The 16,894-nt window shown below is 41.6% G+C and overlaps 1 protein-coding gene across 4 annotated transcripts in view; it reads right to left on the bottom strand.

Moving 5' to 3' along the window:
* TBC1D8 (TBC1 domain family member 8) overlaps positions 1–16,894 on the bottom strand; it is a 149,558-nt gene that overhangs the window by 77,955 nt on the left and 54,709 nt on the right. For all 4 annotated transcript variants that reach the window (XM_040336436.1, XM_040336434.1, XM_040336437.1 and 1 more), the window contains one exon: positions 13,253–13,493. In XM_040336436.1, coding sequence (XP_040192370.1) covers positions 13,253–13,493 — 241 coding nt within the window. The remainder of the gene's footprint in view (positions 1–13,252; positions 13,494–16,894) is intronic.

The raw sequence follows: 16,894 nt of genomic DNA, 5'->3' as shown, positions 1-16,894 counted from the left end.
TTACTGTACAAGCAGCCTGACAAAAAATTCAATAGGGCATTATTATAAAACAGATTTGCTATGTTTGTCAATGAAGTTGAATAGTTAATGTTTTAACAACTAGAGGCTGATCTTATCTTTATAAGGGGTGTTGGTGATTTACATATACATTTGCTATGGAAATTAGTCCAATTTGAAGTGAATACCTACGTGCTACCTTTTCACTGGGGCATGTACTGTACAGTGGGCTTTGCTGGGAGTTCAACTTATCATTTTCTCCTCTGTATAGTGCTTTGTACATACAGTGCATCCAGAAAGTATTCACAGTACTTCACTTATTCCAAATTTTTTATGTTACAGCCTTATTCCAAAATTGATTAAATTCATTATTTTCCTCAAAATTCTACAAACAATACCCCAAAATGACAACGTGAAAGAAGTTTGTTTGAAATCTTAGCAAATTTACATGTATATAAGTATTCACAGCCTTTGCACAATACTTTGTTGAAGCCCCTTTGGTGCCAACTACAGCCTCAAGTCGTTTTGAGAATGCCGCTACAAGCTTGGCACACCTATTTTTTGGGCGGTTTCTCCCATTCTTCTTTGCAGGACCCCTCAAGCTCCATCGCTCTGGAGCAAGTTCTCATCAAGGATGTCTTTGTACATTGCTGCAATTATCTTTCCCCTGACCCCGACTAGTCTCCCAGTTCCTGTCACTGAAAAACATCCCCACAGCGTTATACTGCCACCACCATGCTTCACTGTAGGGATGGCATTGGCCAGGTGATAAGCAGTGCCTGGTTTCCACCAGACATGACGCTTGCTATTCAGGCCAAAGAGTTCAATCTTTGTTTCACCAGACCAGAGAATTTAGTTTCTCATGGTCTGAGAGTCATTCGGGGGCTTTTTGGCAAACCGCAGGCAGGGTGTCATGTGCCTTTTACTGAGGAGTGGCTTCCGTCTGGCCACTCTACCATACAGGCATGATTGGTGGAGTGCTGCAGAGATGGTTGTTCTTTTGAGAGGTTCTCCTCTCTCCACAGAGAAATGCTGGAGCTCTGCCAGAGTGACCATCGAGTTGTCCCCTCCCTGACTAAGGCTCTTCTCCCTCGATCGCTTAGTTTAGCCAGGCGGCCCGCTCTAGGAAGTGTCCTGGTGGTTTCAAACTTCTTCCATTTACGAATGATGGAGGCCACTGTGCTCATTGGGACCTCATTGCTGCATAATTGATTTTTTTTACGAGCCTGTAAAGCACTGCACCTGTGATCAGCAGATCAAAGATGCTATGCAAGGCTCCTGCAGACTGTCAGTGTAGCTATCTGCCCATACGTTGTACAGGTAGGCAGTTACAAAATTACAGAAATAATCAATTAACTACCTAGAGCACGCATCAGTGCCCTGGCAGTTCATTGAGAACTACAAGTCATCAGCTGAAATGGCTGATGATAGCTGTAGTTCTCCTATTCTCAGAACTCAGAGAATGTAACATTTTTGACAGTGGGTGCAGGGAAAAGAACCCACTGTCACAACTGGGGCTCAGGAGAGGGGGGGTGGTTGTGTGGGGGCTGCTCATTTAGTAACATGTTACACCCAGGATATGGTGCAACATGTAATATTATGAAATGAACTTGGCCTTTAAAATAACATCTTTTAGCACTGTCAACCAGAGGCCAAATTATAAACAGAGAAGACATACAGGAAGTTAAGCAAATGAAAGGCAACAAATAGAGCAAGCAAATGATTTTGCTGTAAAATTACTGCTTAGGCAGAATTTTCTTAAGAAACAAAAAGGTAACCAAAAACAAACAAATGCTAACTTTAAGGCTTTATTAACATGGCCATTAAATCACAGATCTGTATTGTTCCCAATAGAGCCTGTCACACAGGTGCATAAACATTAACTGTTTAACTGTTTTTAGATGCGCAGAATCCAAAAATCTGCATCTAAGAACATGCGCTTATATGTATAAGCACATGCATATGTATATATATTTCTAGATTAAGTCTATACATAAGATGTGAGGAGGATTTATTAAAATTTAGGAAGTTTTTAAAAACTTTTTTATTTTCTCACTTGTATGGCCCTAATTTGGGTAAGATATTAGTACTTCAGTTTTTAAATGTTTAGTATGTGGTTTTATATCATTATCGTACAGTAATAAGTGGTTTGTTTGTATTTGTATATGTCGGTTCTATGAGCGCATCAAGGCCTTTGGGTAATGACTGCGCTCCCAATAAGCATTTTTATAAATAAACAAAGTGAATCATTAAAACATGTACGCATATGCATCTTTATGTATTTAAAATGTATTTATATGCAAATATTTTACTGATCATTTTGCAGGAACTTTTCTCATAGATAACACATCCAATAGCTACAGTAATTTTGTTACGACCCTGTGAATGAGCCCTAAAGCTAAACTACAACACTAACCACAATTCTAACACTAAAGCTAAACTAAAGCCAACTTTAACTTAAAAGCCAGGTACACACAAAAAACCCAGTGGGCTGAATGAAAGAAAAAATAAAGCTCTCCGGTGGAGCCACTGTACTAGCAACCCGATATTCGACCCGCCGAAGCCAATGGCTCCCGCTGCTGCCAAAAGCAACTCAAGTGTCCCCAGAGAGGCAAGGCTCTCCTGGGCAGTGCTTTTTTTCTCAGACAATAGGTACAGGAACTCCCCCTTTCCGGGTCACCCCTTTTCTCCGCCCTCTACCCACCTCCCAGTACTAGCCCTTTTAGGCAATCTAGAATCAAGTATATATTTGTGGTGCCAAGTAATTTGTATGGAATTTGGGAATGATATTAAGAAAAGCAGTAAAATAGATCCCCTGCAGCCAGTAACAATAGATCCCCCTAACAACAATGGACCACCCACAACAAAATTCCCCCCCCCCCCCCCAGCAACAATAGACTCCCGGTAGCATCAACAGATCTCCGCACAGCCAGCAATAATAGACTCTCTAGCAGCCATCAACAATAGACCCCTCCCCCAACAGTAGATCTCTTTCAGCAACACCTGACCCCCCAGCAACATAAAACCCCCCTTCAACAATAGGTCCCCCACCATCAACAATAGACCTCCTCAGCAACAATAAACCCCCCCCCCCCCCGGCAAAAATAGACCCCCAGCAGTGAGCATCAATACCCTGAAGCACACCCCAGCACCCCTTGCCATTACATACAGTCAGACCAGGATGTGCCGGAACTGCGTTCCCGCTGAAAAAAAGCCCTGCTCCTGGGCATTGCTGGATCGAGATGGGGCTCAGGTCAGTACTGGGGGAAGGAGGGGGGCAGGGGCTGCTGCACACAGAAGGTTTTTTACCTTCATGCATAGAATGCATAAAAGGTAAAAAACCTTGTGCCTTTACAACCACTTTAAACCCCAAATCTCATATAAAATGTAAGTGATTGTAAAGTCTAATTTAAAAAAATAAACATGTTATACTTACCTGCTTTGTGTAATAAAAATGCACGGAGCAGCCCCGATCCTCCTCATTTTCCGTCCCCCACTGGTGTGCCCGTTTCCTCCTCGATTTGCCACCATAGGAGGACCCTTCCTATGGTGGCATCCATATACACAGACAGCGAGGCTTGGCCTCCCCACCCCGCTCCCTCATGATAAGATTTGACTGACAACATAGAGAGAGCAGGGAATGCAATAAGATAAAAAAATGTTTAGGCTCTAGAACCACTTTAATGGCCTCTCTGCCCCCTCCCTTCCACCCCATCCTCTTTTGAACTTACCTGTACCTTTAAAAAACACCTTAAAGTAGAACTAAAGGAAAAAATTGGCATCAATAAAAGGCATCAAATTAAGGTAATTTCTGGGGACCCCCCAGGTCACCAGAACTAGTGTCCCCATTGGAAGATTTCCCCTCTATTACTGTTTCGACGACAACCCAAAATGTGGGACTTTTTTTTTTTTACTTTCAACCACTTAAGGACCCCTTCACGCCGATATACGTCGGCAGAAGGGCACAAGCACGTACAGGTGCGTTGCCTTTAAGAGCCCAGCCGTGGGTCGCCGGCGCACTCGTGACTTAGTCCTAAGCTCCGTGACCGTGGGACCCGATTCCTGCCTGTGTGCCGCGATCGGGTCACAGAGCTGAAGAATGGGGAGAGTTAAGTGTAAACAAACCTTTCCCCGTTCTTCCTAGTGTGAGTGTCACTGATAGTCTGTTCCCTGTCATAGGGAACGACAATCAGTGACGTCACATGCCAAGCCACGCCCAGACACAGTAGTAATCACTCCCTAGGAAGCACTTAACACCTTCAGCCCCCCCTACAGTTTAATTTAGCCAGTGTCATTTTCACAGTAATCAGTGTATTTTTATAGCACTGATCACTGTAAAAATGACAAGTGGCCCCAAAATAGTGTCAAAAGTGTCCGCCATAATGTCGCAGTCACAATAAAAACCGCTGATCGCCACCATTACTAATAAAAAAAATATATATTAATAAAAATGCCATAAAACTATCCCCTATTTTGTAGACACTATAACTTTTGCGCAAACCAACCAATAAACACTGATTGCGATTTTTTTTTACCAAAAATATGTAGAAGAATACGTATCGGCCTAAACTGAGGAAAAAACGTTGTTTATATATTTTTGGGGGATATTTATTATAGCAAAAAGTAAAAAATCTAGAATGTTTTTCAAAATTGTCGCTCTATTTTTGTTTATAGCGCAAAAAATAAAAACTGCAGAGGTGATCAAATACCACCAAAAGAAAGCTCTATTTGTGAGAAAAAAAAGACGCCAATTTTGTTTGGGAGCCACATCGCACAACCACGCAATTGTCAGTTAAAGCGACGCAGTGCTGAACTGCAAAAAGGGGCCTGGTCCTTTAGCTGCATAATGGTCCGGGGCTTAAGTGGTTAATGATAACAGTAAACAGGACAACAAGAGAATGTTAATTTCACTAATGTTGGCACAGAAAGCAATAAAAACCTGATAGTGTTCCAATACATTGTCCGAAGTTTTGCTGTATCAAAAAGGTGCCACATTGTATTCCAGAGTAGAAAGTGTTACAAGTATGCAGAGGCCATTACAGACATGAAAACATTATCACACTGTTTGCACTACATCAAACTTCATTAAACCACTTTAGTCCATTTGCAAATCCTGACCCAGATGTACCATGTAATATCAATCTGAGATTAAAGAGAAAAGAAAAAAACGAGAGGATGGAAAGTCAATAAGCAGCAGGATGCCCATTAGCCATAATTATTTTGTACTCATGTGCTGTACTTGAAGAATATTTTTAATGACTAATAAAGATAGATACTTTAAATATTTATGTGTGTACAGAATTGGATTGCTGGGAAAAGCAATCACAGGAAGTCTTTCAGACAAAATGAATACCAGAAAAAGACTGCACAGCTCAATAACACATACAAAAACAAATTGATTAGTATTGATAGAAAATAAAATGTTCACAAACTGACTGGACTGTGCTTCGCTACACCATTTACTGAACGGTAAACATAAGTATACACTGAAGGTAGATACATAATGATGTTGATACAAATGGTTGCTTAAAAATGAACCCATCGGATGACTGCTAAGAAGGTAACCTTGTCACTGGCTGAAATAATTTGTATGAATGCACTTAATTCACTAGGAGCTACTTGTAAAAGGCTTAAAATATACTGCACTCCAAAAATGTTCTTTTAATTAAAATCGATCACAAAATAAACATGCCACAGCAAAAAAATTGGAACAAACGCTAACGTTTCGCACTGTAGCTTCAGTGCTTAGTCATAGCTAGTACTAGCTATGACTAAGCACTGAAGCTACAGTGCGAAACGTTCGCTTTTGTTCCAATTTTTTTGCTGTGGCATGTTTATTTTGTGATCGATTTTAATTAAAAGAACATTTTCCTTTCCAGAGAGCCTACAATGTCGGCTCCTCGAGGCCGGTCTGTCCGCAGGTGCCGCCAATCCAACTAAGGGAAACTGGCAGTGGAGCCTTCACCGCCGGTTTCCTGTCGCGTGGCGCTTCCTGAATGGCCCCATTGCCTTTTGGGGAAACACACAGGTCCCAGAAGGCAGCGCAGAGAAGAGGACGTGATGCATTGGGCCGCAGCGAGGCTGGGACAGAAGAGTACACAAGGTATTTCATAAATGGTAAGCAAGTAAAAATGTATAAAATTATGCAAAATTGAGTGGTGGAGGGGTTATATTTCCTTTAAGATAAAGTTGTAAGCGTGGATGAAACTCCACTTTTACTTTAATCATGTATATCAATGAGAATAGGAAGGCATGCCTCAATAAAGGGAAAATAATACAACAATACACAATATTAACCACTTAAGCCCCGAACCAATATGCTGGCTAAAGACCCAAGGTGTTTTTACAGTTCGGGACTGCGTCGCTTTAACAGACAATTGCGCGGTCGAGCGACGTGGCTCCCAAACAAAATGGGCGTCCTTTTTCCCCACAAATAGAGCTTTCTTTTGGTGGTATTTGATCACATCTGCGGTTTTTCGTTTTTGCGCTGTAAACAAAAATAGAGCGACAATTTTGAAAAAAATGCAATATTTTTTACTTTTTGCTATAATATTTTTTCCCCATCCGTTTAGGCCGATACGTATTCTTCTACCTATTTTTGGTAAAAAAAAATCGCAATAATCGTTTATCGGTTGGTTTGCGCAAAATTTATAGCGTTTACAAAATAGGGCATAGTTTTATTGCATTTTTATATTTTTTACTACTAATGGCGGCGATCAGCGATTTTTTTCGTTACTGAGACATTATAGCGGACACTTCGGACAATTTTGACACATTTTTGGGACCATTGTCATTTTCACAGCAAAAAATGCATTTAAATTGCATTCTTTATTGTGAAAATGACAGTTGCAGTTTGGGAGTTAACCACAGGGGGCGCTGTAGGAGTTAGGGTTCACTTTGTGAGTGTTTACAACTGTAGGGGGGTGTGGCTGTAGGTGTGACGTCATCGATCGTGTTTCCCCTATAAAGGGGATGACGCGATCGATACGCCACCACAGTGAAGCACGGGGAAGCCGTGTTTACACACGGCTCTCCCCGTTCTTCAGCTCCGGGGACCGATCGCCGCACTCGAGCGGCGATCGGGTCCGCGGGACCCGTGGTCCCGGAGCTTCGGACCGGGTCGCGGGAGCGCGCCTTGGGCGTGCGCCCGCGGCTGGGTACAAGTACAGGACGTATATATATGTGCTTGTGCCCAGCCGTGCCATTCTGCCGACGTATATGTGCAGGAGGCGGTCTGGAAGTGGTTAATATTAATAAAGATAAAAATTAAACAAACTAAAAAAAAAAAACACTGGTGATGATGATTTACCATTTGCGTTATAGACCATATTGTCCAAAAGCTGAGTGAACAGTAACTGGCTAACTGATATTGGCTAACAGTGCAAAGTACATAGTTAAGAGACACAGGTAGAGGAGGACAGTAACCATCTGTCCCAAACGTTATTGTATTTACTCGGACATCCTCTATTGGTGTAGATAATCTTTTTGTACAGAAGGTTATTGTAAATTTCAGCGATCCAAGCAGCCAGTGTGGGAATTGATGCTTGAATCCAGTCTACTGTATATGTGGGACAGAATTTTGATTTCCGGTGTGGTGTCAAGTATGCCCTGTGCGTGATGTAGACTTGCCTCAGCCTATCCGACATTTTGTGGGATACAAGGGTACAAGTCTCTAGAGCTTCTCCCCAGTCTTTATCATCCAGTTCCCCAACATCATCAACCCATTTGTTGCCGAGTAGGCAAGTTTAAGGGCAGCTGGAGTAATAATCATATTGTAAAGAATAGAAATAAGCTGGCGTGGTTCATCACTGCAGATTATAGTAAGTATATATAAAGAAAATAGTTCTGGGTAAGAACCTGGGTATGTAGGGCATGTTGCATCTGGAGAAAACTAAAGAACATAAAATTGTCCCCAAAAGTCCCCAGAAAAGGACTGAACAGGCTGCTGCTACTGTTCCATTACAATTACACCCATGGTGTTCTGATGGAAATGCCGCATCTTAAGACACATCCCACTATAGGAACAAATTGGGAAACATGTAGAAAATATTTTCCATGAGAATATACTATATATCTCTCCAACACCTTTCCCTCTAATAATTCAGGCTTCAGAAACCTGGAACGTGCATGGGCTTAAAGAGCCCAAGAATTCACTGTTCCTCATAAGTGTGTGTTCACTGTCTAAAGAGAATTTGCCGAGTCATCACAAATTACAAGTTAAAGGGGTTGTAAAGGAAAAACATTTTTTCCTTAAATAGCTTCCTTTACCTTAGTGCAGTCCTCCTTCACTTACCTCATCCTTCGATTTTGCTTTTAAATGTCCTTATTTCTTCTGAGAAATGCTCACTTCCTGTTCTTCTGTCTGTAACTCACCACCGTAATGCGAGGCTTTCTTCCTGGTGTGGAGAAAGCCTCTTGAGGGGGGAGGGGGCGAGCAGGAGTGTCAGGACGCCCACTAACACACAGCTCCTTTCTCTATCTACGAAGTAGAGAGTGTCCTGACTTGCCTGCTCGCCCCCTCAAGAGGCTTTCTCCACACCAGGAAGAAAGCCTCGCATTACGGTGGGGAGTTACAGACAGAAGAACAGGAAGTGAGGATTTCTCAGAAGAAATAAGGACATTTAAAAGCAAAATGGAAGGATGAGGTAAGTGAAGGAGGACTGCACTAAGGTAAAGGAAGCCATTCAGGGGAAACATTTTTTTTCCTTTACAACCCCTTTAAAGCTCTATCATGCAATGAAGAAGCCATATCTGAACATTATCCAAAAATGTCACTGTCTTCTCTGGGCGAAAGCTCATTTAAATGGTGTGTTGCAAAGTTGAAAACTGTTCTGTGGTCAGGAGAATCGAAATTTGACAACCATGGGTACCATGTCCTCGGGACTAAAGAGGAGAGGGACATTCCGACTTGTTATCAGTGTTTAGTTTAAAAACATGCATCTCTGATGGTAACGGGTGCATTAGTGCATATGGAATGGGCAGCTTACACATATGGAAAGACAACTTCAATGCTGAAAGATAGATCCAGGTTTTAGAGCAGCATATGCCTTCATCCAGATGACGCAGTTTTCAGGGAAAGCCTTGCATGTTTCAGCAGGACAATGCTAAACCGCATACTGCATCTTTGGCTTCACAGCAGAAGAGTCTGGGTACTTAACTGGCCTGCCTGCAGTTCAGACCTTTCACCAACTGAAAATATTTGGCGCAGCTTGAAATGAAAAACTCAACTAAGATGACCTAGAACCATTAAGTGGTTAGAATTCTACATCAGACATGAATGGGTCAACATTCCTCTATCAAAACTCCAGGAACCGGTCTCCTCAGTTCCCAGACATTTACAGAGTCTATTTAAAATTACCTTTTTTTTTAAATGGTACATTTTCCCACTTCGGTGATCATTTACAATCACTTTAAGCCAGGTTAGATGATCACTTATTCCTTAAAAATTTTCATAAATTAATCATCTAAAGATAAAAGTTCCACAAACGGCATTAATTAGCATTTCATGATTTTACCTCCTGTAACCAAGTTGTTTTGTTGAAAGCACAAGCAGAGCAACAATCTCTCCTGGAGAATTTTAGCAAATACCTCACTGACCAAGATTCTATGGGGTTGATTTACTAAGACTGGAGAGTGCAAAATCTGGCGCAGCTCTGTATAGAAACCAATTAGCTTCCAGTTCTTGTTTTTGTCAAAAGCATAAAAAGCAGAAAATCTGTGACCTTACACTGGTCCCCCTTCCACCCCCCCTGGTCCCGATGTACTGGTGTCCTGCAATCCTCCGATGTCAGACATCGACATGCCTCTTCACCAGTCTGGAAAATTAATCTCCTATCTGTACCACTTTGTCAGTATGGACCAGTGATTCAAATTGGTCCACACCGTCACATGGACGGTGCTGACCATTCCGAATCTGTCTAACCTGTCTTGTCAGCACTGTGAGGAAAGGAGAAAAAGCTGTAGGGATTTCTGCTTCCCTGGATCGGTGAATCGGCATGCCGGCGTCTGACAGCGGAGAAGTGTGGGACTTTGGTAAAGCGGGACTGAGGGGGGGTGGTGTCAAGTGTAACATTTTTTCCCCTGCTGTAGCAAATTGGATCATGCTCTGCTGGGGTTTTTTGCCTTCCTCTGGATCAACTGTGGGTATTGAGTTGGGTGTATGGGATTGTATTGTGTTTTTTATTTTGTTTGTTTATTTTTTTGTGGTTGAACTGGATGGACTTGTGTCTTTTTTCAACCTGACTAACTATGTAACTATGTAATTATGTAACTCACAGATTTTCTGTAAAGGTTAACTTACACTTCAATTGAACAAGCTGAAGTTAGAACTGATTGGCTACCATGCACAGGGGCACCAGATCTAGTTTTAGTAAATCAACCCCTATATCTCACATCCTAGCAGTTAAATTTAAAAGGGGTTTATCGGTCTGAGGCTGTCAAACCAATCCATTGCATTCTATAGGGATGGTATTACCCAATAAGCTGGCCCCGATGGGCAATTCCCAAAAAGATAAATGGACTTATAATGTAGTATCTGTCTTGCCCGGATCAGTAGGTATTACGCAATGCAGCCTTTCAGTATGTGTGAACAGTATGTGATCATGCAATAGAAGCAGGTCCAGGATGGCACTAAAAGGCATCCTCAGGGGACAAGTTTTATACTGGACCAAATGACCAGCTTTTCTTTGAGTGCCTTACTCTGCTCTACACTGCAGTAGACTGTCACACGTCAGGATCTGGCAGGCCATTGTTTGTCAAAAAGCTCATACCAGCAAGACAGAAGTGCAGTCATTTTATTTTAACATTCATTCCTATAACTATTTAACACATAAATAGGGGTAGTTTAAACTTGTTTCTAATATTTGACAACAGCACTGTATAGGCAGGCATTCACCACTAGCATAAAACGTTGGTTTTGCCAAAACATATATTTACCATTTGCTGTTGAGTCGTATGTATGTAACAGAAAGACTAACACGAAAAACTTAAAAATTAAATAGCATGAATTCACTTTTCAGGTATAGGTGAGGACACGGACAGGCTGATATTTTAACCACTTAAGGACCGAGCCTGTTTTTTCAGACTCTGTGTTTACAAGTTAAAAACTTTTTTTTTTTTTTAATAGAAAATTTACTTAGAACCCCCAAACATTATACATTTTTTTAACACCCTACAGAATAAAATGGCTGCCATTGCAATACTTTTTGCCACACCGTATTTGCGCAGCGGTCTTTTTTTGAAAAAAAAAAACACTTTTTTAATTAAAAAATAAGATAACAGTAAAGTTAACCCATTTTTTTTTATATTGTGAAATATGTTCTGCAGAGTAAATTGATACCAAACATGTCACGCTTCAAAATTGCGCCTGCTCGTGGAATGGGGTCAAACTTATACCCTTAAAAATCTCCATAGGCAACGGTTAAAAAAAAATTCTACAGGTTGCATGTTTTGAGTTACAGAGGAGGTCTAGGGCTAGAATTACCTCACATGTGTGCTTTAAACACTGTTTTCATATGCGGGCGCTGCTCCAGTATGCGATCGCTTCTGCATTAAACAAGGTTTTTTTTTTTTCCTATTTTACTTTATTTTAAAACAGTTTAAAAATAAAATAAAAATTTGGGTCACTTTTATTCCTATTACAAGGAATGTAAACATCCATTGTAATAGAAAAAAACATGACTGGTCCTCTTAAATATAAGATCTGGGGTCCAAAAGCAATACAAAAAATTGCCATTTGAAAAAATGACAAAAAAAAATGTCCCTTTAAGAGGTATGGGCAGAAGTGACGTTTTGACATCGCTTCTGCCCTGCTATGGTATGGAGACAGGTGGGGGCCATCTTGCCCTCACTAATATCCATACAAAGGAAGGAGAAGGACCCGGTTGCCTCCGCCACTACCCACGGCTCCGGTAAGCGGCGGAGGGTGCGGGAGGGGGGGCCCTCTCCCACCGCCGATAACAGTGATCTTGTGGTGAATCCGCTGCAAAAACCACCATTATCGTAAACTGGACCGCTCGCTGAAAAGATGGACACCTCGGTTGTGGCAGCAGCTGCTGCCGTTACCGAGAGATCCGTCTTTAAAGTGCCGACGTATATATACAGTGGGCCGTATATATGGGCTGTTGTCAAGTGGTTATTAGGTGCAATTATAACACATGGCCTTACTTTGTGGTTTCTGATAATGTAAAAACCAACCTAGGATATAGATACGTTACAAAATTTGCTTTGGATCTATGGGTTATGTTGTCTGGTAAAGCAGGCATTTGTCTGGTAAAGCAGGCATTTCCCAAGACCCATTAAATAGACGGCCTTCTGAATAAGATATCTCTGCCATTCAAACACTATGCAGTAGAGCTTCCCAAATATATAAAAAGGTCAGCAGAAGATGCAAAGGCCAAAAGATTTTCTTTACCAAACATTCTTCCATTAGAGTGATTAGACTAATGAAACTGGCTTAATGCGCATTTTATGCAATAAGCAGACAGCCCCGAAGCTGACCTCATCTTGAAGAAACTATGGAAATGATTTGGGGAAAATTTACTTTTACTGGATGCTGCAGTTTTTCTCCCCTAGGTCAACTGGCCAGGGAATATGTACAAAAGTCACAGTGTATACAGACAATCCAATTGCTACTGACCAAATTGGATGATAATAAGCTAAAATTTCTATGCAGGGAAATATTGAATCCCACAGACCACTAAAATTTTACACACAATGCTCCAGCTCTTTGTCCCCCGGGACCACACTGCTGCATTATACACACACACAATGCTCCAGATCTCTCTGCACTCTACATCACACTGCTGCCTTACACAGACTCATCTTGGATCTCATTTCATTATTCAGCCATGTGTTCAAGCTCCATGCTGCCTCCCACAGTATGATCAGCCTTGCCATTATAAGTCCCCTCCTCCTTCACCTCCTGCCCAAGAGCCAGAACTACAAAGGAGACATCGGGTATCAATACGTGCTGACAGTATTGACTGTCAGTACACATTGAGAACAACACTGGAAACAGGTATACATCTGTCACAATGTGGACTTATGGCAGGACCCCTGGGGACCACCAACATTTTCTCGTGAACCATCAGTGGTCCACGGACCACCGGTTAGCGACCACTGCTCTAGGAGACCTGCCATCTGACTCATATTCTTTATCCTTTTTTACAATACACCTTACAGTTGTAAATTCTACTGTCACCAAAGCACTTCCCAAGGACCCCTAGGCATCACTCAAGGGGAAAAAAAAAAATACCTCTTTGTTATTTGTGTGGACTGTTGCAAATTTGGGTCCAGTTCAAATACTTCATTATCCAACAGTCTTCTGACCGTCACATCGGCAAGCTGCTCCATTATTTTGAATACTTCACTGATATCAAAGAACATGGAAAACTCTCGCTCCTTTCCTCGTGCATGGACCACAATGATGTCTGCCATTAAAACATTGGATGTCCTTTCAAGTTTCTGGACCTCAACCCAAGGGATCACCATTTTCACTTAGCAAAAAAAAACAAAAAAAAAAAACAAAACAAGACATTATTGGTGCACTGTACAAATTCACTTTGCATCATACAACTGTGAAACATGTTCTAGACAGTAAACCACAACAAAACCAACGTGTGAAAATGGAATTATGCTTTTTTTCTCTGCATTATAGCTTTTTAAAGTGGAGGTTCACCCAAAAAATAAATTTTTAACATTAGATTGAGGCTAATTACGGGAAGCAGAATCGGGTGTTTTTTTTTAAATCAATGCAGTACTTACCGTTTTAGAGATAGATGTTCTCCGTGGCTTCCGGGTATGGGTTGCGGGACTGGGCGTTCCTATTTGATTGACAGCCTTCCAACCGTCGCATACAGCGCGTCACGAGTTTCCGAAAGTAGCCGAACATCGGTGCGCTGACGCCGTATAGAGCCGCACCAACGTTCGGCAACTCGTGGCGTGCTGTATGCGACCGTCGGAAAGGCTGTCAATCAAATAGGAACGCCCAGTCCCGAAGACCATACCTGGAAGCGGCGGAGAACATCTCTCTCTAAAACGGTAAGTACTGCATTGATTTAAAAAAAACACCCGATTCTGCTTCCCGTAATTAGCCTCAATCTAATGTTAAAAAAAATAATTTCGGGTGAACCCCCGCTTTAAAGATATTCAAAAAAGATAGTTTATAAAACTATATCTACACCGTTGTCATTTTGCTTGTGGGCATTGTGAAGCCTACAAGCACTTACTTCCTGGAAGTCTTGGATGGGGAGTGATAATTGGACAGTGCACTGCATCCTGGGAAATGATGACACACATTTCCCAGGAGCATTAGAGGGAGATGATGTCAGAATCCTAGGTGGTTTCAAAGGCAGATTTTGTGGGACTGCATAGCAACAGGCATTTCCAGATGAGTAAAAAAAAAAAAAAAAATTGTTTTTGTTTTCTTTTTTAGTCATAAGCTACAGTTTAAAGCAAAATTGTTTTTTTTTATGGAATCTCCACTTTAAGCAATACAAATGGAAGATATGCATATTTAGGCTAACCATGTCAGTCTTTCTTAAGCAGCCATAGACTGCATAGAAGATATTTCCTGACCCTCGCTGCACCTGAATACATAAACAGATGGACCACACAGCACTTTAGCCAACATTATTGATATAAAAAATACAATAATGTCAGATATGGTTTGTAAAAATATTAGTAACATGACAAAGGGTAAAGACAACTGCCTTTTTTCTATTAGGGTAGCAAAAATAAAATGCAATGTTTGGTCATAAAAAAATCTCTGCATCCTGACACTATGTTTTTGGTCATTTCATTTTTACTTTTTATTTGTTTACAGTTTATACATTGTTTAGGTATTTTTTTAAAATATATTTAAAGTGAAACTCCAGGCAGACAGCTCAATGCAGTTAAAGTCATTGTAAAGCTTTATTTTTTAAATTCTTAAAATAATAAACATGTTATACTTACCTGCTCTGTGCAATGGTTTTAAACAGAGCAGCCCCAAACCTCCTCTTCTGGGATTATGCACTGGCACTCCTGGCTCCTCCCTTCTTCTGAGTGCCCCAATAAAATACCACTTCTTTTGGGGGCACTCGTGCATGCTTGGTCCCGAGCCTGGCTGTTTGCGTCTATTAAAGACACACAGCACAGCTCTGCAGTGCTTCCTGCTCACAGCTTTTGACTGACAGCAGTAGGAGCCAATGACTGTGCTGCTCTCAGCCAAGCCTATGAGACAGGGAGAGGGGAGAAAAACTGCTGCAAACATACACAGCACTGGATTTTGATCTGGCTCAGGTAAGTATTTAGGCAGCTGGGGGATGTGCTACTATTAAAATATTTTTTACCTGACAGTGATACTTAAGTCTTGTTTTTTTGTTAAAAGTAACAAACATATGCTGCGGGGAATGTGGCTAGATAACCCTGCCAATCGCCCACAGGAACTCATGTACCAGAGGTTGTTTACATGTCCGAACAGACCATAAAGATCTAAAGATTATCTAAATCAGACGATTATATGAGATTTTGCTTTATTTTGGGGTAATGGAGTCATGTCTCCACTGTACTGGCATAGCTTTTGATATGCATAGCACCTATATTTGACATTGTCTATGTAACTACTGCCTTTGGTTATGTAAATGGATGTACGTTAGTACACTTTATTTTTTGGATTGTAATGTTATTTTGTTTAATGCAATAAAATGTTCCTGTTAAAAAAAAAAAAAAACATATTATACCTACCTGCTCTGTGTAATGGTTTTGCTACTGGCCCCTCCCTCCTGTTAAGTGTCCCCACAGAAAGCGGCTAGCTGTTGGGGCACCTTTGTCGAGCCACAGCTCCCTGTGTCTATTCAGACATGGAGGTGTGGCCCGGCCCACCCCCTCTATAGTAGGTGAGGTTGAAAAAAGACACAAGTCCAACCTATGTGTGTGATTATATGTCAGAATTACATTGTATATCTCTGTATGTTGTGGTCGTTCAGGTGCTTATCTAATAGTTTCTTAAAACCATCAATGCCCCCCCCCCCCCCCCCCCCCCCCCCCCCGAGACCACCACCTGTGGAAGGGAATTCCAAATCCTTGCTGCTCATACAGTAAAGAACCCTCTATGAAGTTTAAGGTTAAACCTCTTTTCTTCTCATTTTAATGAGTGGCCATGTGTCTTGTTAAACTCCATTCTGCAAAAAAGTTTTATCCCAGCAGTACGGCATTTGTAAAATGAAATCATATCCCCTCTCAAGCGTTTCTTCTCCAGAGAGAATAAGTTCAGTGCCTGTAACCTTTCCTCATAACTAATGTCCCTCCAGACCCTTTATTAGCTTTGTTGCCCTTCTTTGTACTCGCTCCATTTCCAGTATATCCTTCCTGAGGACTGGTGCCCAGAACTGAACAGCATACTCCAGGTGCGGCCAGACCAGAGTCTTGTAGAGCGGAAGAACTAACGTTTCATCTCTGGAGTTAATCCCCTTTTTAACGCATGCCAATATTCTGTTTGCTTTGTTAGCAGCAGCAGCAGCTTGGCATTGCATGCCATTGCTGAGCCTATCATCTACTAGGACCCCCAAGTCCTTTTCCATCCTAGATTCCCCCAGTGTATAGATTGCTCTCTTTCTCAATTGGCTCACTGACTTTGACAGCAGCGGGAGCCAATGGCACTTCACTGCTGTCTCAGCCAATGAGAAGAGAGAGTCCCGGGCAGCCAAATCTCTTGTGTAACATCACTGGATTGAGATGGGCTCAGATAAATATTAGGTGGGCTGAGGGGGAGCTGCACACAGAAGATTTCTTAGAGTTTGGTTTAAATAACTGCTGAACGGGTGACAAGTGAGTAGGAGGGACAGACTAGGAGGCAGGATATCTTTGACCAGAGATGGGCTTTGAAAAAAAAAACAGACATGACCTCATTTTTTTT

Source organism: Rana temporaria, chromosome 2, assembly GCF_905171775.1.
Source record: "Rana temporaria chromosome 2, aRanTem1.1, whole genome shotgun sequence".
Taxonomy (NCBI): Eukaryota; Metazoa; Chordata; class Amphibia; order Anura; family Ranidae; genus Rana; species Rana temporaria.
This window is presented reverse-complemented; position numbering and strand designations above follow the sequence as displayed.